At 42.4% G+C, this 22,453-nt stretch overlaps 1 protein-coding gene across 1 annotated transcript in view; it reads left to right on the forward strand.

The window, feature by feature from the left end:
• The first annotated feature begins 7,392 nt into the window (after positions 1-7,392).
• LMNTD1 (lamin tail domain containing 1) overlaps positions 7,393-22,453 on the forward strand; it is a 71,602-nt gene continuing 56,541 nt past the window's right edge. Inside the window, exons 1-5 of the mRNA XM_054196909.1 lie at positions 7,393-7,451; positions 13,216-13,402; positions 15,827-15,946; positions 17,250-17,467; positions 18,759-18,931. Of these exons, the coding sequence (XP_054052884.1) occupies positions 7,393-7,451; positions 13,216-13,402; positions 15,827-15,946; positions 17,250-17,467; positions 18,759-18,931 (757 nt within the window). The remainder of the gene's footprint in view (positions 7,452-13,215; positions 13,403-15,826; positions 15,947-17,249; positions 17,468-18,758; positions 18,932-22,453) is intronic.

The following is a 22,453-nucleotide window of genomic DNA, read 5'->3' on the forward strand; positions in this document are numbered from 1 at the left end:
TGACCATGCCAATTTTCATTCTGCTTTCTCTGTCCATTTAACAAGAACTGTTTGCTCAGATTCCACCTAGCAGTCTGTGGCTGAACTGTGTTGCAGGTTCCTGGAGTAAGCTTGAGTTTCACTGGTGCAGTTGTCCTCTTGCTACTCCCTGTAATTCGAAACTGCATGTGCTTGAGTTCTGCAAACTAGAGTGGTGGGAAGGGGGTTCACTAACCAGCTGTGGTGCCAAACCCCACAAAATTAAAGGTCTTGTTGAAGGAATGGAAAACTTGAAGGAAAAAATAAGGGCTGTGGATACATCAGTTAAGACAGGCCCTTCTGATCTCTTTTGATTAGCAAGTCTAGAGGAGCAAGGAGCAGATTCTCCAATATAACCCTGCTTCAGTGATCTGATCTCCCTGTCACAAATGGTGTGTTTTACACTGACATACTTGTTGATTTCATGCAGCAGTGCATGGCCTGCTGAATCTTGATGACCATTCATTTGTTCACATACATATGTCTGTATAGGTATCTGTATGTGTGCACACATTAAACCATAAAATAAAATAGATAATATAACATAGTGTAGCATAACATTATATAATTAACGTAACATATTATAAATATGATTTATGTATTACATAAAGCAAGCCATGTAGCTTATGCTTTTCTGTCTGCTGGAGCCGTTTGCTAGTTGATAAACTAAAGAGCACCCCAGCCTTTTTAATCAACAAAGGTTCATCTTTTGCCTTTCTGACTGGAAACTGCAGAGATTTACGTGGGAAACAAATTTCAGTGGGTTTGATTGTTTTGTGTCGTCCCCGGTACTATTGCTGTCATCAGCTGACTCCTCTAAAGGAGGGAGACTTGGGTCCACTGCTCTCTTTAATCACAATGTGTATTGCAGGCATTGAGCTTTGTACTCTAAGCAATGGCGGGGTGGGGTGGACATTTTAATATCCTCTCATTCTATCCAGTATGAAGACTCCAACAATATATCCATATTTTAAAATCTGTAATATAGCTTAACGCACAATACTTGTGAATGGCACCCATTGCACAAGGAGGGGTTTTGTTAGGTATTAGAATCAGGTTGCCCGTCTCTTTGGATGTTTTCTATGAGCTGGCGCTTAGAAGAGCCTTGCCCTGGGGTCAGCTGTGCTCTCACTGACACCTGTACAAACCCATAAGTAATTTCACTGAAGTTATTGAAATTGTGCTGGACTTGTATCACCGTAGCGGGAAGCAGGAAGTAATTAAGTTCATTTTTAAATTCTTCAGTGTACAGCAAACACTCAGCCCTGCCCACTGACACAGACAGAGACGTGTAGGTACATACATGCAGGTGGAGTTCATAAAATAAATGGCCTGACCAAGCGTATCCACCCAGATGAAAGCCAGCTGCTTGGGAAGGAAACTCTTTTCCTGCCAATGTGGCCTAAAAGCCACCAGCTTGTAAATGGTCAGCCTCAGCTGTGTTGCTGTGACCAAAAATAGTGTTCTTGGGAATATTTACAAGGATGAATACATACATAATTTTTCTTCCTTTGAGGTTTTCAACAGATGCTGCTAAGATTTGAGTTTTCTAATTAAAAAAGAAGTCCTATACATGTCAGTATCACATGAACTGTGGCGCTTTTTCTGCTATCCTGTTTCATAGTGCAGATCCAGGGAACTCCTGAGAGTGCCGGTTGTTGTATGTGTGCAAGGGGTGCCTCTGCGTTTGCAGGCACATTGTCTTGAATCACATATGTTCCTTAAAAAAGTGTATAAGTTAACTTAATTGCCTCTGAGAGTTAAATGCCATTATGTTTTCAACGGCCACATAGGGCTCATGGAGTTGCAGTGGCATAGCCCATCAGAGAGGTGATGCAAGGGACTGATGCCTTGAGTGGAACAGAGAAATTGTACTTCAGAGAACAGTGCTCTTGCTTGGGCAGCATACTGTCCTCACAAGACATGCAGCTCACACCCTTTTTAGGCTGTTGGAAGAGACCCCACATCCTGTCCCATGAGGCAAGGCTGGCTGAGGGACAACACCATGCTTCATCTCCTCCCTTCCCTGAACCTCTCTTGCTGTCCTGACTCTGCAACAGCAACTCTAAGTGCTACAGTAAGGAATTCCGCAAGGTCCCCCGAATGACATAAAATGAACCATGTAATTATTTAACTTCAAGAGAAGGACAAAGACTTTCTTCTGAAGGACTTAACATGGGGAACTCAGGAATTCTTGTAAGATTGAGGTGGAAGATGTTTGCAAACCCCATGTCCCTGTGGGCTACCTGCACTGGAAAATTATCAGGAGCCTCTCAAACCACTGTTTGGTCATCCTTCTAAGGGAGCAGTCCACATAGTTGGCACCTAGAAGCATGTCTAGGTTAAAAAAAAAGTGCAGACAAATCCAAATCCCTCTGTCTGTGCTTCCAGCAGGATGGATATAAGGCAACTCTGGTCTAAAACCTGCATAGCTGTGTTATGATAAGCGAGTATATTAGTTAGGATGTGGTGCTGTGCTGACTTGGCAAGGTGGTTTCCAGATGGGAACGGGCTTAGGTTCATCTGGACCAGGGAGCAGGCACTGCATGCTCAACCCTTGTCTGCTCCTGCCCATGGTGGCATGCAGAAGAGAATTAGAGTTACAGATTTCAGACGAAAGCCACCACAGCCTGGCAGCTTAGATAGCCTACAAGAATGCAAAGGTCTCATCACAGATATGGAGCTGCTCAGATGACAGCATGTGACAAACAGTCAACCCAGTATGCAGACGCATCAGACGGTACAAGTACATTGCTCAGAGCTGCAGATAGGTTTGTTGGCTGCGTTGCGATGCAGTATTGCTCAGCTAGTACTGTGTCCACTTTTAAATGAGGCAGAGATTGGGATATCATTCTCTGGGTTAACATTGATATGACTCGTCTCCATATAAGATCCTGTTCTCGGTTATTTATTTAGTAGACAGAGAGACCAGTGTATGTTTTGGTCTGGTTTTAAAGATAGTTTTCTTGACGAATTACTAAAGGGTCATTTTTTTCATACAGCACAGAGACAACATCCTCCCGGCTGTTTTCTGAGCTGTTGGTCACAGACTCCAACACTTCAAGCTCCACAGCAGATGGGTCAACGTATTCTTCAGACATGTCTTTTGTGGGTTTATCTTATCCTGCCTCTGTCACGCGGACCACAGAGATGCCCAGTCTGGCACGATCTTCTGGCCTAACTCAAACTTTGAAAGCCATAGGTAAGCCTCTGGAGATTTGACTGCTTTGTGTTTAGGACCAAAAACTACAGCCCTTTATTTGCATATTTATATATGCACACAGTATGAAAATATAACCCTGTAGCTTGAGAGGAGGCTTTGGTTATATTTCAACTAATGGAATGGAGCAGCACACATCCCATTTCACATCCCGCTTTCTGGCTGGGACTCATCATGTCTCCAAACATGAGAGTGGCAGGTGAGGCCTCAGGTGGCAGAGAATACGCTTGTGTTCCCTGGACTAAGTGGTGTTATTCCATTGTGTTTCATAATGGCTATAGCCGCAATAAGGACTATATATGTAAAAAGAACCTTTTATTTTCATGCCTTATGTTATAGTAGGCTTAGCTTTCCCCCGTAGAAAAAGCTGCAACTGTGCTCCAAGCAATGCGTAGATGCCTGGAGGAGGTTTGTCTAAAGATGCGTGTAGATGTTCTGGGGGCCATGACTGGCCCAGAATAAGCTGCTGAACAGTGAGCATCCAGCTCTTCCCTATTGCAGGGGTTGTGATTGTTTCCAAATCACAGCCAGGGCTGAGAGCAGCCCCGATGCCAGCAGAGGTTCTGTACCCTCTGCTTCCTTCCCCATGTCATTTTCTCCAGTGTTGTGTTGAGAGACAGAGGGCAGTGACACCAGCAGTCTCAGAGCAGGGTGCTGCTGATGGGGCAAAGGCCCAGGCTTTGCACCTGGCCACTGGATCTTTTTGGCTCCCATAGAAAGACATGGCAAGTCCAAGAAGAAACTGGTGCTGGCATGTATGAGAGAGGCTTATGACAGAAAGAGGACAAATCTCTGTTACATGACTGTGCAGTGAAGCAGAGCGTATTTGTCCCCAAAGATTTTAAAATGCTCTTTAGTTACTTTAACACAGACCAGAGCAACAGTGCCAATCATATTAGGCGGTTTGCTCAACATCCTGTGAAAAAGTGAAAGCAACGCAGCTCTTGAAAAACAATTATGACTTGAGTTTCTAGTCAGTGGGCAATTCTGATATTCTGGCGTTTGGTTTAGACCTGCGCAATGATAAAAATGGAAATGCTGACATTTGGGGGAAAGCAATTTTTTATTCTTGTGGTACCTAGCTACTGCTCTGTGTGCGTATGCACCCATTTTTCTAACCTTATTAACTTTGGAGCATTAACACAGAGCATTTTCTCACTCCCAGGCTGGCATGGGGATAGTGTCCTCAGGGTTGAGGTCCTACAGGTTTTCTGAAAATTGACGGTCAGGCATTAGAGATACTGTTGAAGTATTGAAGTAAAAGGTTGGTGTGTCCTTCCCTCCTTCCCATTTATTAGCCATCGGAGAACCCACGTGATGTCAGGGCAGGGGGATGGGGAAGCAGAATGAAGGGAAAAAGACATTAGAAACCAGGCTTTGTTAATTCAGCTGCTCAGGGAACAGCATGTTTGGAAAGGTGGAGGTGTTTCATTTGACCCAAACAAAATGCTGGGACATTCTTCAGTTGAAATGTTTCATTCCTGCCTATTGAACCAAATCAAAACACTTGGCTTTGGTGAAATGCTGTAATGAAGAGCTTGGGAGGGAGCAGCTGCAGCTTATTCCAGCGGCACTTGTCTGCAGCAGGGTTGGGAGAGGGTGGTGTTTCTTTTCCAAAGGTGGGATGTTGATTATCTCCAATGTATTGATGAACTAAAATGGATTTCACCCCAGGTATTAGAAAACTATGGAAGACCCCAATCTGTCTACTTCTCCTGCCATAAACAGCTGTCTGAAGGAAAAAAGAAGGTGTGAAAACGTTTTAATGGCCTGGTCTTCTATGGAATAGGGGCCAATATGACCTCCCTCTGTGTGGGAGGGTGCTCACAACTGTCTGTCGGTTGTGTCTTTAGTTAATGATCCATTTCAAACATATTTGGGCATGTTTATACATGCAACATGGGGAAGATACAGGGAAAGAAGTGGCCCTCTGCTGTACTAGCCTTTGGAGTGTGAGGTAGACACTAGCCTGAAGTCCTTCCCTCCTGTTCTCATATGTGTATTCGTGAACAATGAAGCATGTTAGACAGTGGCACTTATTGACAGACCCCTTCTACCCTCCACACCATTCCCTGGAAGTTAATCCAGACCCCTAAGTGGAAAACTGTGATTAAAATCATTGCCCTGATTTGGATATGGTAAGTTTGAGCTCGGAGCCTCCTCTCTCTTAGGAGAGCTTTCTAAGCACTCCGCTATGAATTTTGGGGTATAGATGTCCTTTGCTGTGGCATGACACAGCAAAACGGCACAAAAAAATATGAAGAGAGAGCCTACATGGCAGAGCTGGTGCCCTAGGGTGAGCTACTTAAGGCAGTTTAATGACTGATGGAGATGGGGTTCCCTTGAGTTCAGGGTGCCACAGGAGAGGTGACTTTGTCTGCCCAAGAGGTGCTCTCCTGGAGGCTTGCCCTACAGCATTTTTCTCTACTGACTGTTTGTGGAACGCTACCACAGTTTAGACAGTAGTTTCCAAAGAAGCATAAGGGAATCAGTCATTTGAGCCCACTGAATTTCAACAGTGTCAGGGCCCCTCCTAGAGGCTCCCCAAAAGCCCCTTTTAAAGATGCTAGATCCTAGCAACAGCAAAAGCAACCATCGGTCTGATCTCAGGAACAGACTGGCTTGTTGACACATCAGTGAAAAGCAGCTTTAACACAGTCTGTTCACCCTGCGGCTGCCAGTTCGGCTGCCACTCTGAGTGTTTGATCTAGCAAAGGCTCCAGCCCAGAAAAACAAAGCCCAGCATTTCTAGTTCCTGGCTTAGGGAGCTTGCTGCCCCTTGTGCTGTTTCTCTGCTACCAAAAGCCCAAAGGCCGTTCTTAAATGTTTCGTAGTTCGGTTCATCCTCAACCAGAGTCCCACTCTGTTAAGCTGTACACCAGCTGTAGATTTCTCTTTAGACCGCTTGCACTGTAGCATTTCACCTCCTTATTACCCCAGTGCTATTAGGGTTGCCTGCCGCTAACTGCTAGTTTAACCCCGGCAGCACCACTGTCCCAGGACTGGAGTGGTGCTTCCTTGGATATCCCAAGGGAGGGGATTGCAAATGACTCTAGAAGCGTGTCTGATGCTGTGCCATCGCCATGCCATGATGAAATGCAGAGGGAGAAGGGACTACAGAATTTTTAACACCCTGGGGTTTTTTTGTAATTAAACAAAAGTCATACAGAAAAAAGTAACACTGTAGACAACGCTCCCAAGGAGCTGGTGAAGCTAATCTGCATTGCGGTGATGCTGTCTGACCCGGACGCTCATCCAAGCAAAGCTGATTTGTGCTCCAGTCATTTCAGAGCCAAAATTTAGGCTACCCCACCAGATCTGGTTAGAGGCAGATTCTTGGTGGAGGAGTGTCGTACAATACTCAACATAAAATATTGAAGGAAATCTCAAACGTAGTCTGAGAAGTAGGCACCGAAAAGGATTTAGTTTGTTGAGGAGACTTTGATGTGAGAAATGAGAGGAGTTTTCCTGGTGAAAGATGGATTCGCTGGGCATGTTCCCTCTCTCCCATTCTCCCTGCCTTTGCCAGGAAGGGGAGACCCACATAGTCTCTCTTGACCACTTACATTTGAAAAGGGGAACAAAAAGGGGATTAGGAGATGTTATCACTTTCATTTTGTAATTGGAAGGGAGGCTTGATATATTCATTATGTGCTCACAGCTGATGCTATGCTGTCTAACTGCACTGAAATTGCAGGATGACAATTATACCACCGATGGCATAATTTATTGGTTTTTTGTTACCCAATGTAATTCCAATGAGGTAATAAATCTACATGTCAGTAAGAAAATACTCAGTTTACCAGCTGTGCTCTATTTTATAGCCATGGGTTTAACACTTTGAGAGGAGTATTTGCTAAGCATTGCTTTGCAATTAGAGGCAAAGAAGAAATTAAATGTTCCATTTTTGTTACCAAAAAAAAAAAAAAAAGATTTGTTCCTCCTAATTTGTCTTTCTGTTAATATTGCATAACTCAGTGTCTTTGTCTTTTGCTTGCTCATCAGCTCAGCCCAAAGATAGTATTGAGATACCAAACTGGAACTCTGCTCCATCAAGAAACCTTAGCCTTTCAAGGATGGTGTCAGGACAACACCAGAACCATTTCAGCCCTTTGTTTACTAACTCAAGGAAGATTGCCCAGAGCCTTGTATGCATGGAGAATCATGGAAGGACACATTCTGCTTATGAGGACTACCAAAAGTCTGCATCCAGGTACAGACACAGCTGGGGCTTTCTTTCAGGTTATTTTTGTAGGGAAGAGATGGTGTTTTCTGCAGTATCTCCTTTAGAGGAGCTACGGAACACAAGCAAACAAACCATTGATAAGAAACTGAGTCATTATCCATGAGGATACTGGAGAACATCAGAGGCTTTGAAATGTAAGGATCACACTTACTGCTTTAGGGACAGCTGCCCCCAGATTGGACTTCACACTCAGAAAGGATAAGTCCCCCTTCATTCACCATATCCCTTTCAATGTTTGTTAATACAAATAAAAAAATATACTTCCCTTGTGAAGGTAGCCGATAAAAGGAGCAGAAACACGGTACCTCAATTCCTGGTTGGTTATCATATTTTTCTGGCGATGAGATGTCCTAAAACGAACCCAGTACATTTCTTTTAGGTCCCATGCCAGTTTAAATCCAGAGTTTCTAGCAGACTAGTGCTTAGAACAAAGCATCATGGATGAGGTTGCATGTTTGGTGCCTCAGGCCAAGACGTGAGGAGTGGATGAACTCTGTGTTGCTTATATTAGAAGTGGGAGCACTCTATTTACCTGCATGTACTCCTAGGATGAATTTTCGTATAGTCAGTGAAGTCTGGTCACACCAGGCATTGGTGCATGAGAACATCAGGATCAATATTTCCACCTTCCACTCTCCACAGCTGCACAAAGGGAATCTTTCACTCTGTGCTCTGCAAGGACAGTGCATAAAATTGTGAGAGCCTTTTTTTTGTTCTGTCAAATTGCAAATGCACCATTGGCTTCTTCCTAGCCTTCTTTCAATGTTATTTTTCTCCATACTTTTCCCTCCAGTGAATGCTATTTCCCCCCTGATAAATGAGTGTACCATTTTCCAAGAGCTGCATCTCACTTATTTCCTGTCCTTATTTCTAAGCTCTCTAGGGCTCTTTGTAATATTTCTTGGGCTCTCATTTGTGTTCCCCTCCCCTCTCCTCTCAACTTAATGTTATTTACATATTTTATTAACCAGCTGTTTTATTCCCCCTTGCACATCACAAGTGGAGATGCTCCGTGAAATGAGAGCTACCAGTTGTCCCTATAGGGAACACATGAGATGCAACCCCCTTGTCTATTATTATTCCTTGTTTGCAGTCCTTCAGACAGTTCCTGTGACAGTATTTATGTCTAAGCCAATGGGAAATAATATTGTGAGAGGCACTTTATCAAATGCTTTCCTGACTCCCAGCTCTTTGATGCCTGCTGGTCTCCCTGCTCTCATTCATTTTGCAATTCTTTTGACTTTATATGCATTTTTCTCATGGACTTAGTCTTTGTAAACCCATCGTACTCCTTGGATATGTTTCCATAAAGAGATCTGTGTAATTCTGGGGACATTATAGGGAAAGCCATGAAAAGATACCTTTGAAAACCAGCCTGAAAGCTCCAGTCGTGTTCAGGCCTCTAAAGCTCTTTCCAAATAATGAGATAGGGCATACTGTTTGACTGGGCTTGAGGAGAATAACTCTAGATAAACATTAGGAGATAAAAGAGATCACCTTCCCCTTTGTGCATTTCCTTGTATTGTGTGAACTGTTTCCCAGTGAGGATTGAATCACATCTTGTCTCATACAGAAAGCAAAAGAAGTCATTAGCTCTGTTAATTGTTGAAGATAAAGAGTAAAAGGCGATGTCAGTTTGCTTTGTGTGTGGTTAAACTTGTTAAATGCATAAATTAAGCAATTCTTTTAATTCTCATTTGATTCATTAGTACTATGGTATTCCACCGTGCCAGCACACTAGCAGTTTGGTTTTTTTTACTCCACTCAATTTGAATTTAAACTATACCTTTTCTTGTTATACACATTAAATAAATAAAATGACATTGTAGTACACAGTGCCCAATGTTTTAATTTGGTATTGCATTATATTGCATTATACAGCATCCTTTGAGCATACACAGTGTGAACACATAATTTAGTAATACTTCCGTAGAGAACTGATGAGTAGAATGGCTGTATCTGATTTGTTGTGAAGCCACAACACAAGTATACACAAACTTAGTAGAAATATTTGGGTTTGGCCAACTAGGACATTTTGGTTTTATTGTTTATAATCGACTTTAATTTACATCCATTTGCTTTTGAGAATATGTGAACATGCTTAAATCACCTTGAAGGTTATATGTTTAATTAGGTTGTTAACTAATGTCATGCTGAGAAATGGATGGGAGTTGAGCCGTCAGGATTTTCGGTGGCATTGGCATTTTCAGCAGCATCAGGATTCACTGCATTAGGATTTTTCAGCTATCAGCGTGATAGTATTGTCGTAGGTGTCCTGACACTGATGCTTAGAGATGATCATAGTGTCTGTTCAATGTGAATGTTGCCGTAAACCTTTCCCTGATCTTTTTGCACCTGAGCAGTGTTAAATCTGCTGTGTTTTGGGGGTATCTGTTTTGCAGAAAACAAGAAAAACAGAAACTGAAACTTGAAGTTCTGTGCATGGCTATTGAAAATCATCAATATTTGTTTTGTACTAAGTGCATGTGCTATATACTAAGGATAAGTTAAGTTAAAGCCCTGATCTGTAGAACACTCGCGATCTCAGCTGAACCTTGGCATTTCAGGCCTACAGTTGCCCACAGCTACTAGGTATGTAACATTTCACAGCCTTTCACAAAGAGTGAGCTGGAGCCTTCTCTCAGGACTTTTCCTGCCCTGTCCCTCTAGTATAGTTAAATCTGTTTGCATGCAAATAAATATGTTTGTACTTCTGGAGATAAGTCTTTCCCAATGTAATAAAAGTATCGATCTGTGACTTTTTTAAAGACATGGGAGCTTAGAAAGGCTTAGAAAGACTGAATTCTTGGCATGCTTTACAGTTAAGCGCCTTGTTGCTAATACCTCTATCAGCTAGTGGAGGAGCAGTTCAAATGGCATTGCTAATGGCAGGTCATAGGTCCGTGGCTGGTGCACTCCACGCTACCATGCCAGGGACATTTTTTCTCCCCTCTGCAGAGTGCAGTGCTATGTACATTATAGAAAACTTTGGATTCTTTTACTCTTTATCACTAACAGCCCTTCCCCATTTCACTTCACCCTTAGGCACGATTGAGCCAACCTTACTGTTTAGCCCTTGCAGCTTTGAATCTGACCTTTTCCTTCAGCCAGCATGGCTGTGAGACAGTGGCCTGCCTGGACACAAACTGGCATCTCTGTGTTGCATGCTTCAGCAGTTTCCAACACCAAATTCCCATGTCCTATCATTTGCTCCTTCACCCAGTTCTGTGGCTGAGGGACTTGGATATTTTCAGTCTGGAAAAAAGACGGCTGAGGGGGGATCTTATCAACGCTTATCAACTTAAAGGGTGGGTGTTGGGAGGATGGGGCCAGGCTCTTTTCAGTGGTGCCCAGCGACAGGACAAAGGGTAACGGGCACAAGCTTGAACATAGGAAGTTCCACCTAAACATGAGGAGGAACTTCTTTCCTTTGAGGGTGGCAGAGCACTGGCACAGGCTGCCCAGAGAGGTGGTGGGGTCTCTGTCTCTGGAGACATTCCAAACCCACCTGGATGCGTTCCTGTGCAACCTGCTCTAGATGACCCTGCTCTGGCAGGGGGGTTGGACTAGATGATCTCCAGAGGTCCCTTCCAACTCTGCCATTTTGTGTCTGTATCAAAAACTCCTGTAAGCCCTGTTTTATGTTCCCAAGTCTCCCTGGCTTTACTATTTTCAACCCGAGGTCTTGGTTAGGAAAGGTCACACTACCCTAGACCTTCATTATTCACTCCATTATCAAACAGGATTCTGCTGTTTAGAATGTTATATCATAAAAATGACCTTTTAAGACCATTTTAGGAGGTCTCTTTCCCCATCTGCTTTTTCCTGTCCTCCTCCTAGGTATATTTTGGCACCCAAAACTTTTCCTTCATTTTCCTTGCACGGATACAGAAATGGGAGATCAGGAAGATCTTTGCCTTCTGTATGGTTTAAAAGTCTTCTCCCATTGATTTAACTGGCACTACACCCTTCCAGAGGGTAAAAATGTCAGGGATTTCTCTTTGTCACTGATGTCATTCTGTTTTTAGAGCCCAGTGGAGTCCTAGGGCACTGCTGCAGCTTCTGGACTGTAGCAATATATGTAGAAAGCAACTGTGGATTTGAGTCACAGCATTTACATCTTCATGTGTAAATGATGACTTAGAAACCGAGGGATCCCGAAGGATCACTCTCTGAATTAGCAGTTTGCAAAGTTTTGAAGCACAGCAGCTTGTAGAGACTGACAAAAAAAAAGCTCAGGTTAAAATAATGTCCCCCAAAACTTTTTACGCTATGATATTTCAGCGATCCAGCTTAGAGTTTGGTCCTGTGAGCAGGGAGGAGGGAGCAACGTGCCGAACTCTGGCAGCCAGATAAAAGCAAGCGGCCAGAAGAGGGGCAGAGTCTGAAAGTGAGGACCCCCTCAGCCTGGCTGTGCTGCCAAAGTCCCAGCTAAAGCTGTCCTAGGTCTCTCCTTGCTGATGTGAAGCACAAATAGACCAGGACTGAGTGGGAGGAGGGAGACCCTGGAGTTCCCGAAGTTTGCAGGAAGACAGAGGAGAGGCAGCCAAGTGTAACATTCACTATGCATGTCTTCGCTGGCCAGGGAGGGGGCAGTTCCCTGCGGCTCTCCTTCCAAATCTATCAATGCCAGCGGCAGCCTGGAGGCAGCCTAGCTGTCTTGAGCAAGCGTGACTCACTGCTACACCCGCACAGCTGAATTATTTGTGGTGGGTGGGCAGTATTTGTCACACTGTTGATGAGGATTTGGCTAAGTTAAGCAAGCACATAGGCTGTCTGGGCTGTTGGGTCAACCTTGACCATACACACAGAGGTCTATGAGTTGAACTTACTAGAACAAGACAAATGTGGCAAGGGCAAAAGCATTACACGCACAGAAGACAGACATGACACTGCACCAGTGCTAAATAATGAAATTTATTGCAGTAGATGCTGCATCCAAAGCTGAATGATTCCTAAACTTCATTCACAATCTGCCTAATAAGACCTATGATGAGTATTACAGTCCGGGACTGAGTGTTTAGAAGTGCTCCCTTGACATGTGCGCTACTTAAAGGAACACTCAAGTGATAAATTTGTTTTCCAGTGCTTAAGGGAGATTGAGTGTTCCCCTGCTCACACAAGAAGTCCCCGGTCTTACTGCAGATGCAAAACAGCCTCCGCTTTGCTGGGATTCTGAAACAAGGGAGGGATGAAATCTCAGTCTTCAGCATGGAGTCTCTCTGAGTTAATAATAAAGTGTTAGTAATGAAGATTTTTCTTTATCCAGGAAGGAAAAAACAATGAGTGGCAAGAGGAGAAAGGTATACTGATGGACAGGAGGACTTTTCTGAATTTACAAAGGGAGTCAGCTCACACAACTCCCACTAATCATACTATGCTAAATACCCAAGACAGCCTTAGAGGTTGTAGCCTAAATAGATTTAGACAAAACCAAATTCAAATGGTACACTGATGACTTTCTGCCACACAAATAATCTTACAATTTCTGTAATGAATGCTACCTAAATGTGGCAGAGAAATAGAATATACTAATTTTAATGCAAATGGATTTTTTTTCAGATGAAAGGCACTGCATAAAAAGTGGAATGGCAGTGCTCTAAATATTCTGCCTATGGTACGTTTACTTACCATTAATTACTGACATCTAGGCTAGTTGTTATAAGGAAATACATGTAATTTTCAATTAAGCAACGCTTTTACACTTTCAAATCAACATCTGTTCTTTCAGTGCTATTGGAAATTTGAAAATTGCTGAAGTTGATCCAGGTGGTTATTTTGTAAGGATCCTGAACTGTGCCCCTGAAAAAGAGGAAAGCATTGGGGATTATCTCTTGAAGCAGGACGTCCAAGGTCAACCAGTGGCTGTATTTCGTTTTCCCTCTGAGACCAGGATGGGGCCCAACTCCACCATGACCGTGAGTGTGGGGGTTTTGAGTGCCTTTTCTCAGCTGGATACACTCTTACTCTGGTGGTATAGAGTCAAATTTAGGTCTCTATTTTTGGAAAGGCTAACACTCACAAATAATGATGACTTTGAAGAAGATGCTAATGTCCACCATCAGTACAAGCCTGGCGTTTGCATGACATGTCCAGCATTTCATGTTGCCCAGCAATGGGAAGCTATCATGGAAAGTCCTTGTTTGATACACTTCTTTTTCCAACCATTGCTCCCATAAAAAGCTCCCCCTACTGTCAGAACATTGGGTTGTGCTAGTGTTTGCTAAAAGAGGGTGTGAACCTTGGATCATAAACCCACAAATAATAGAACTGGAAAGGAAATTAATTTTATGTGTTGCTACTGAAGCAATTGATATGTTTTTGTGTATAATCTGAGGTATCAGTATAGTAGGGTGTCAACTGAAAATAAAAAGAGAAATGATGTTGCTTTCCAGATTGTGCCCACTATCTGAGGACAGCTGTTATCCGGCAGAGAAATCCATAAACCGTTGTTCTGGCAGCGAGGCTCTGTTCCTGGCTTTGCCTTGGATGACTTCAGGCAAAATGATGACACTGTGCCTTAGTTTCCAATTCTGTAAAAGGAAGATGTGCCCTCTTTTGAAGTTGTGCCAGAACTATAAGTTAAAAATTCAGTGCATGGGCTGCTGCTCTTCAAAAATTACTGCCCCTCCAGCAAGTTTAGATTTATCTTTTTGCCAGTTTGAGTAAGAGTTAGAAAGGTATGTAGGATCTAAGATGCAAAGAGTCAGATGACTTCATCATACCCCAGAAAAGCTTTAAATAGAAAACAACAAACTTATGCATCTGATATCCATGGTAATGAAAAAGGCTTGAACGTGTGAACTAAATGTGACCAAGGCTTAGTCGTAGGTGAGGAATGTCTGCTGGTGTCTGCACGCGGCCTGCAGCAACCTCTGGGATGTACACACACTCAGAGCAGGGACAACCTTTGCTGTACTGGGTAAAGATGCTGGCTGCTTGGCTGGCTGCAAGACACCTTCCAGATCTCTCCAGAAATGGTTTCCTCTTAGTTGGCTTTGACACGCCAACCATTCCCACCCACCCCAAAAGTAGTCCTTTCTGAAGCGCTCTGATCAGTCATTGACAAGGCTGCTGTTCTCGTTATCATTAAAGGGTTCCTGGATGAACAACTAACTGAGGTAGAAGTTCCACCACAGCTTCTATTTCAGCATACACAAGCAGAAAATTTCTGCTGGTTTATTAATTTCAAAGGGTTGTATTCAGGCTGCCAACCTTTGCATCTAAAATTCGTGGACAATAGGGTCTGTGTCAGACAGCCAGCTAGGCAGCACTTCCAGGTCCCAGCCCCCTGTGAGAGCAACAGATGAACCACGGCAAAATGCTCAAGTTAGATGCCAGTGTAGGTGGTTGGAACATGTCCTGAAGCCTCTTTTACCACCAGTGCTTGTTTCTTTTCCTGAGATGAAAATTGAGGCCTCGCGGAATAAAAGGACGCAAAGTCCATTTTCACCACCAAGCTCAATGCAGGTCAGTGCATCCCGGCATGATCCCTCTTCCAAGAAAGCTGGAAATGCAAGCTGGCGGGGGCCCAGAAGAGCCACAGTCATTCCTGTCTTATGGCGTATGTGTGAAAAAGCCACAAATACACCTTGGCAGAGTGCCGCACGGTGAGCACTTTTGGCAGAGAGCATTTTACTTTTTTCAAGCTACTTCTCTTTTGAAATTGAATGAGAATTGTTTTGACTCCCAGGAAATGGTTGAATCCGTTTTCTCGCAGATGGCAAATGCCAGATCCTGTAGGAACACCATTTGCAAAAGCGTGTTGTGGTTGTCTTATGTAAGAAAAATGTTTTCATAACAGGTCCTTTTGCTACTGTGTTAGTGATAAAGGTCACAGGTAATTGTGTTCACTTTATAAAGCACAACATTGTTAAATCTTTTGTGTAAGAAGAAAAGTACAAAAAAAATCTAGTCCCCAGCAGAGGCAGCTTCTCCCTGAACAGAGGGAATCCAGAATCAAGCAGAGACTGGAATTTTAAAGCTGATATCACATATCTCTTCCAAGGCTCCCGGTAATGCAGAAAATAAAAGAAACTGCCTACTTTTAATCTTACTCTCAGCAAGCCAGACCAAAAAACCCAGGGTTTACTATCACACCTTGAAAAATGAGCCTTTGCTAATCTCTGTTAATCCACAGGAGAGGCACTTGAAAATAATCACTATAACTAAGCTGTGAGTCTTGAAATACAGTTCTTTCAGCTTTAATTTCACAGATCAAATGGTGAACAGTGTTACAAAAATCAAAAACGCAAAGGAAAACCTGATGTTTTTACTGAGTTCTTATATTGTATAAATATCCAGGAGCCATTTTGTCTTTAATGACTGCTTGATCTTTACAGGTTTGGGCAGCAGATGCTGAAGTGCTTCACAGACCTCCCTCAGATTTTCTTTGGAAGGACCTGGAGAGATTCAGGACAAGCGTTGACTGTGCTACTATTCTCTGTGAACCTAGTGGTCAAGTGAGTGCCATGAGCAAAATTACCACGTTTCTTTACCCAGACAGCTCTATTGCTGGACATCCTTCAAAGTTTTAGGGTCATATTGTTAAACTCCACGTAGAATCAAGCACAAGCCATCCAAACATAGCAAAGCTCTCCATTAACCTTGCTTCAGTGTGGATGTTAATTATTAGGATCTGAAGGACAAAGAAGAAAAACAGTAGATCGATGACACCAGTTGTTGAATGAAAGGCTAACATCCTCACAGTAATTGAAGCAGGAGCTCCGCAACTGTTAATTGCCACCCCACTGTCCTCTTCAACTGTGTTTCAGCCATGAAAGATCCAGCCATGCCCAGGGCTATTCAGCCAATGCCTGCCCATTTGTAACTGCCATCAGCTTGACAACTATGTTGAATATTTTTAGGCAAACTTCCGTTGACTTGGGGATGAGTAAGAGCCCAAGATCATTTTTTACCCTATAGTTGTCCAGTGGCAGCCATGGATTTGGTCATTTTTAGCTGGACAAATTAGACAAACTAGTGACAATGTGGAAAAGACCTGTAATTTCCATAAACAGTGTAAGCTTTCCCAAGGTAGCATAATTTACACCTTACAAATTGTTAAGTGAATGTTGACTTCTGGTCTCACCTTTTCACATTTACTCCTCTTCTAGCTCAGTTTGGCCATACTTGCTATTACATCACTGCCAGGGAATCAGAAGCTGAAAGGGAACTTGAGAGACGTGATTGCCTCTGCCGGGATTGCTCCTGCTAGTTCTGGAAGACCTTCCGTAATGGAGGCTCCACCACGTCCACAGGCAGTCTGCTTTAGTGCCTCACTCTCTGCATGCTTAGAAAATTTTTCCTAGTGCCTGAACTGAACTTATTCTGCCTCAGTTTTAGTCCTTTCCTTCTTGTCCTATCCACTGTGGACATGGAGAACAGATTGCTTTTTCTTCCTTCAGCAGCCTTTGACATACTTGCGGAATTGTCATGTCCTCTTTTTTTCTCCTTCTTTGTTCGGTTTACTTAATTGGAGCAGTGGAATTTCAAGCCTCTTAGATGATGAGTGTACCCTAAGTATGTTTAAAGACTGGAAATGGATTTTAAAGACCAAAGAAAAAAAAGCTGGAATTTGGTGGTTGCTATTAGTATTTATTTTTCAAATGATAAATAACTCAGCAATACATTGGAGCACCTACTCTTTCAGCCCTTCCTGGTTTGTCTACAACAGTTATCGCAATGAAAAAATGTAAAATATAAATAAGCAGTGATATGTTGGGTTTGTGTTTTGTTTTGTTTTGTTTTGTTTTGTTTTTTCAGGCTGTGGCTTGGTACATTCCTCTCTACTGGAACCGAAGGCAAGGATTTGTGGCAAAAGAGGAAAGTGAAAAATTTGAGAACATTGTCATACCAACTTTCTTAACAGTAAAGCAAAAAGAGGGATGGGAAAATGAACAGGAATTTACAACAACTGATACAGAGTGGAAGACGTCTGACCCATGGCAAACAAGGAAAAAAAGACAAAGCTTCATTAAAAGGTATCTGACATTCATTGTGTGTATCCAGTAATTGCAGCATTGTGCCAGACTGCTTTTAAATGCAGCAGACTGCCAGAATGCTTTGAGTATCCTGGTAAGCAATTTTTGAGAAGCTTTGGAATTTTTAAGAATTAACCGTAACCTTCGAGCAGGAATCCAGCCCAAAAACTCCTGTTAGGAGTGCATTCATTGTCAGTCAAGACTAAGTGGAAAGTAAAATTCTTCTTAAAATGTGACTTTATTATTACATATTATCCTTTTAGCCCCAAGCGTTTGGATGGCACCATTTGGAGACCACAACTTCAAAAGCTTTCAGCCAAAAATGTTGACGTTCGCAAAACTGTTTACCTTCATCTTGAGAAGGGTGGGCCTGAACTCAGTCTTCTCCCAGCCTACTGTGCTTTGAACTGGGCTAGGGACTGATAACCATTGCTTTCTAAATTGCTTCAGAACTGTCTTCTGGCCTTTGTATCAAACTTAAAATTGGCAGCACTATGAAAAACGATGGTTCATTGGTCTAGCTCTGGAGCGTTTAGTTTGGCCGCCCACATCTCAGTCAGGAACCCCTGAGCTGAGCCATTGACTATTTTGAATATGGAAAGCAATATGGATGGTTTTTTTCTAAGTTCCCTTCAGAATATTGGTTCCAGGGGCTTTTGAGCCAGGTTCACAACAGAAAAACATGTATTTCAAAAATAAAGGATTGTGCAATCTGGATACATTTTCACTAAAAAAGTGGGTGACCCTTCTCATGTTTGGGGTAATTGTTCTTCTCTAAATTTCTTCTCCAGCCTGTGGCTGGAGATATTCAGAAGATGAACAGTTTTCAGCATAAGTTAAACTGTCTGTTCTTCGTAAGCTTTTTTCTTAAAAACGACTAAATCACTTTTGGTCAAACTCTTCAAAGAAACTTAAGTCAGAAGCAGGGAGAAATTATGTAAAAATTCAGTGCAAAGAGGTCAAGTCTGGCAAAATTATAACCTAGGCAAATGGTAAATTACAATGTGATATATCAAACAATATAGAAGTTGCAGTTCTTCCACCTACAACTAAATGCAGAATGTGTCAAATATATGTGTGCTGTTTCTAAGGTATGTCGCATAAATTTAAGGTATGTGTGTAGTAAACACAGTAAATCGATGCAAAATACAGCAATAAATATGCTAATGCGTTACAATAAATAATGCAGTAATAGATAAAATATACGTATTTTTTATATCCTGTCCACATACATGCATGTGCAAAATGTGTGAAATACGCACAGTAAACTTCATTGAATTTCTGTTTACAGGGAGAAAAAGGCCTCTGCATCCCTTCTCCCTAACCAAAGCGCCTGGTGCCAAAGCCCAAACTCTCCCGCACACCCTCACTTTTCGCTGGTTAGATCGTTAACCATGGGGAATGATGGCAGCAGCTTGTGCAGGCAGTCTCGGTGTCAATCATCCCGGCCTGACCCTGTGCCAGGTGAGTTCACCAGCGGATGCCGTGTACGCTGGAGCGTGCGCAGTGGCAACAGGGGGGGCTTTCTGACACAAATCGCTTAGGACTTAAAATACATATACGTTACCACCTCTTACTTCTCTACCAGCAAACTTCTTTAACTGTGCACCCCGATGAGTAAAAAGTTTTTGAACGCAGTCTCCCAATATATGTACATTTATTTATTTGCAAATTATATACATTTACTCCTACAAGAATATATTATATACACTATAAAACACACACGTGAATCGAAATGTAAAAGGATGAGATAAAGACGAAAAAATACTATTTAAAAAGTATTTTTAAATTTAATTTTATATAGTAATACAAAAATATTTTTCCCGCACCCCAATGGATTGTCCTGCACTCCCGCTGGAAGACCACTGCTCTAGAACTGCGTGTGTTGTAAGATGGGAGGAGGCCGTTGTTACTAATACTGATGCATTTAGGAAATGAAACAAAATATTAGGAAACATTAAGAGAAAGAGACTCTTATATTGGCTGTGAATTGTTAATTAGGCAGCGGTGAGAAAGTCAGTGTGTAATTTGGGTAAGTCAAAGCCAGAAAGCTGTTGACACACTGGAAAGATGTCGGGGAGGATGACAGAGTGAAAAAGCATCTGAGGAGATGGAGTCATGAAGATTAAAAAGAGATAAACGTGCGTTGGGCAAGCAAGGTGGTTGTCGTGTGAGGGGGTTCAAGCATCACAGCAAGAGAGGAAACAATCTTACATCCAGGAAAACAGAACTAGAAGCAATAGGACCAAGTGAAACACAGGAAGGCTTAGGTTGAATATGTAAATGAAAAGGAGTTTTAATGATCCATAGTGTAGCCTTCCAGTTGTGCTCGTTGCTCCACTTAATATTTTAAACCTCCGGCAATTTTTAAGTGTTCAGCCTCTCTTAATTTTAAAGTAACTAGGTATCCAGCTCCTGCAGACAGCTTTGTAATGCTCATTCTTTCTGTAGTGAACATTTAAAACCAGGCTGGTCAAATTATGTGGATATGCTACGGAGGTCACCCTGTGACCGGTGTGGATAGGTGACTGCACAGTTGCCAGGAGGTTTTCCCCATTTCTAGGAGTGCCAGCCTAGGAAAAACCTTTCGCTTTGAGCCAGGAAAGCATTTATGCATCTGCTTCAAATAGTAATCCTGCAGCCAGGGAGGACTGTCAGGAAGATCATTCTCGACTGATAAATCCAGGCAAAGCAGATTAAAACCTGATGGAGTCAGTTGTAATAGCCCTGATTTCATGGTTTGTTTCCTGCTCTGTCTTAAGCACTGGTAGCATCAGCTACTGGGTGTCTATTTTGTGTAATGACGGTTTATCTAATTTGCTAAAACTTAGTTTGTCTTGTTCTGTGTCACTCTAGTCTTCTGCAGAGCTGGGTCTCCCATATCTGTTCTGCTAGTTTCCTGGACAGGGAAAAGTTGGGGACAGAAAGGGAATTGGCACCTGGGGGTGCTGGTGGCATCAGAGGTTGTGTTCACATGCACAAATGCTGTGGACAAATAGGAGCAGGTCTGTAAAGCAAAACCCTTGGGGCTGCAGACCTGGCATCCACCTTGTACACATTTCAGAGGTGATTTACTTTGTCCCAGCTCTAGGCTGGTACAACAAGCCATGAGGGGGCACCTACCTCTGCATGGTGTAGGTCCTGTTCGGGTATGTAACTTCCCGGGCTGCTGTGTAGCTCACTCATGCTCACCACTGGGCTGCACAAAGTGGTTTCTGTCTGAATACCCACTTGCAGCCAGGGTGCTTGAGGTTTGACTCTGGAGGAGATCTTCTGGCTCAGTTCCATTCAAGAGGAAGCCAGCTTGTGCACTTGATAGTGCTCCGTGATGCGAACCTGAGCACAGCAAGTAGGGGGCATGGCAACTCCACTCCACGGGTGCGCTCCTCTTTGGATCCAAAGCACTACAGACACACAAAGGACATCCCCCAGTACTTCTCCCAAGCCAAAGGGAGTCTGCTGCATGCAGTCATCTTCCCTACATTCCCATCTTTTGTCACATCTCCACAGATGGAGATCAGTGCTGTTGCCACAAGCTACATTTGGTTTTAGTTTTCAAGATTTTTTTCCCTGCAACTGCTAAGAGTAAAAACGTTTCCAATAAAACAAGCAATAGGAAACCGAAACAAAACACCTCTGAAACTGTAATGCAATCACGTTGTTCCAAGACCCAGCACTGCATGCACAGAGAGCCTGCCTGCAAATTTATTTCCTGAGTGTGGGAACTCTGAAGGCAGAACTCAAAGCAAGGTAGGCTGTCACACATTAAATGTATCTGATTTTCTGTAGGTTTTCGCATGCAGCCTGCATACCCTCAGTCTCTCTTTCTCAGATCTTTGCAAAAGATAATTCAGCTCTATTTACTTATGGTTCATTTGCAGTTCTTTTCACTACTGAATTATGAAATTATTCCTCTTAATACTGCCGGGAAAGTTAATAATACCCACGACTTCAGATTAAAAATTAAATACGGGTATAATCATTATTTTTCTCTGATAAATATTCATGTGTAGTACATATTATGGCTGGATTTTTCCAGAAATTAATATATATAGAAAGATGTTAACATCACTCTTATTTTATTACAACACAAAAATTACAAGTGCTTTAGGCAGATTTATACAAGTATGCTGCTAGACTTTATTACTGATGGTGGTGGAATGATGCTTTTCAAATATATGATGTAATGATGATTTTGAAATGTATGACTACTTTCTTTTTTTCTTTTTTATTTTTCTTTCCTTGCTTAAAATTTCTTACTAACAGGCTTATAACTGACATGAATAACTGGGGTCCAGAGTAATACTCATAAATGCAGTGTCGCTTAGATCTTGGTCCAAGAAAGCCTCCCTATTTAGTAAGGACTCTTCAACTTGTTCATAAATGCTTCATAATATCAGAGACTTACAGAAATCGGTATTGTTACCTTATTTGTTTTCCTCTGCAAACACACTTTTAATCATTATTATCTTTAAATATGGATACTTATTTTCCTAATGCCATAGTACAGCAAAGTTAGGTCAATGCCTTTGAATCGAATGAATGTGTCAAATTATTTTTGCATTTTCCTCTTAGTTTAGCTTTTCAAAATCAGTTTACTATATGCTCATATTGCAGAAGTACAAAGGCCCATTCAAAACTGCAGAGATGTGTCTCACAGATTATACTGTTTGATGGTATTTGCTTATTAGCTAAAGTATTTAGTTTCTCATACATCTGTTGTATCCTTCCCAGTTCCTAGCTCTCCTCTATAATCCTAAACCATTATACTTTCAGTCTCTTTTTGGGGAATGTTAATAGCAGCAATCCACAATAGTCCAGTACAGAACAAAGTGTGTTTAGTGGCATGGTGGGCTTTTGAGAACCGTTTGCCTCTTCTCATGCAGCTCAGCGTTTTACCTTTCTAAATGCTACAGAACAGGATTCTCACTACGTGGTTCCAGTGACTCCTGTGGCTTTACTTTTGAGTTGTTGCAGTTGATAAGA

The sequence above is a fragment of the Rissa tridactyla genome, chromosome 1 (assembly GCF_028500815.1).
Source record: "Rissa tridactyla isolate bRisTri1 chromosome 1, bRisTri1.patW.cur.20221130, whole genome shotgun sequence".
NCBI lineage: Eukaryota > Metazoa > Chordata > Aves > Charadriiformes > Laridae > Rissa > Rissa tridactyla.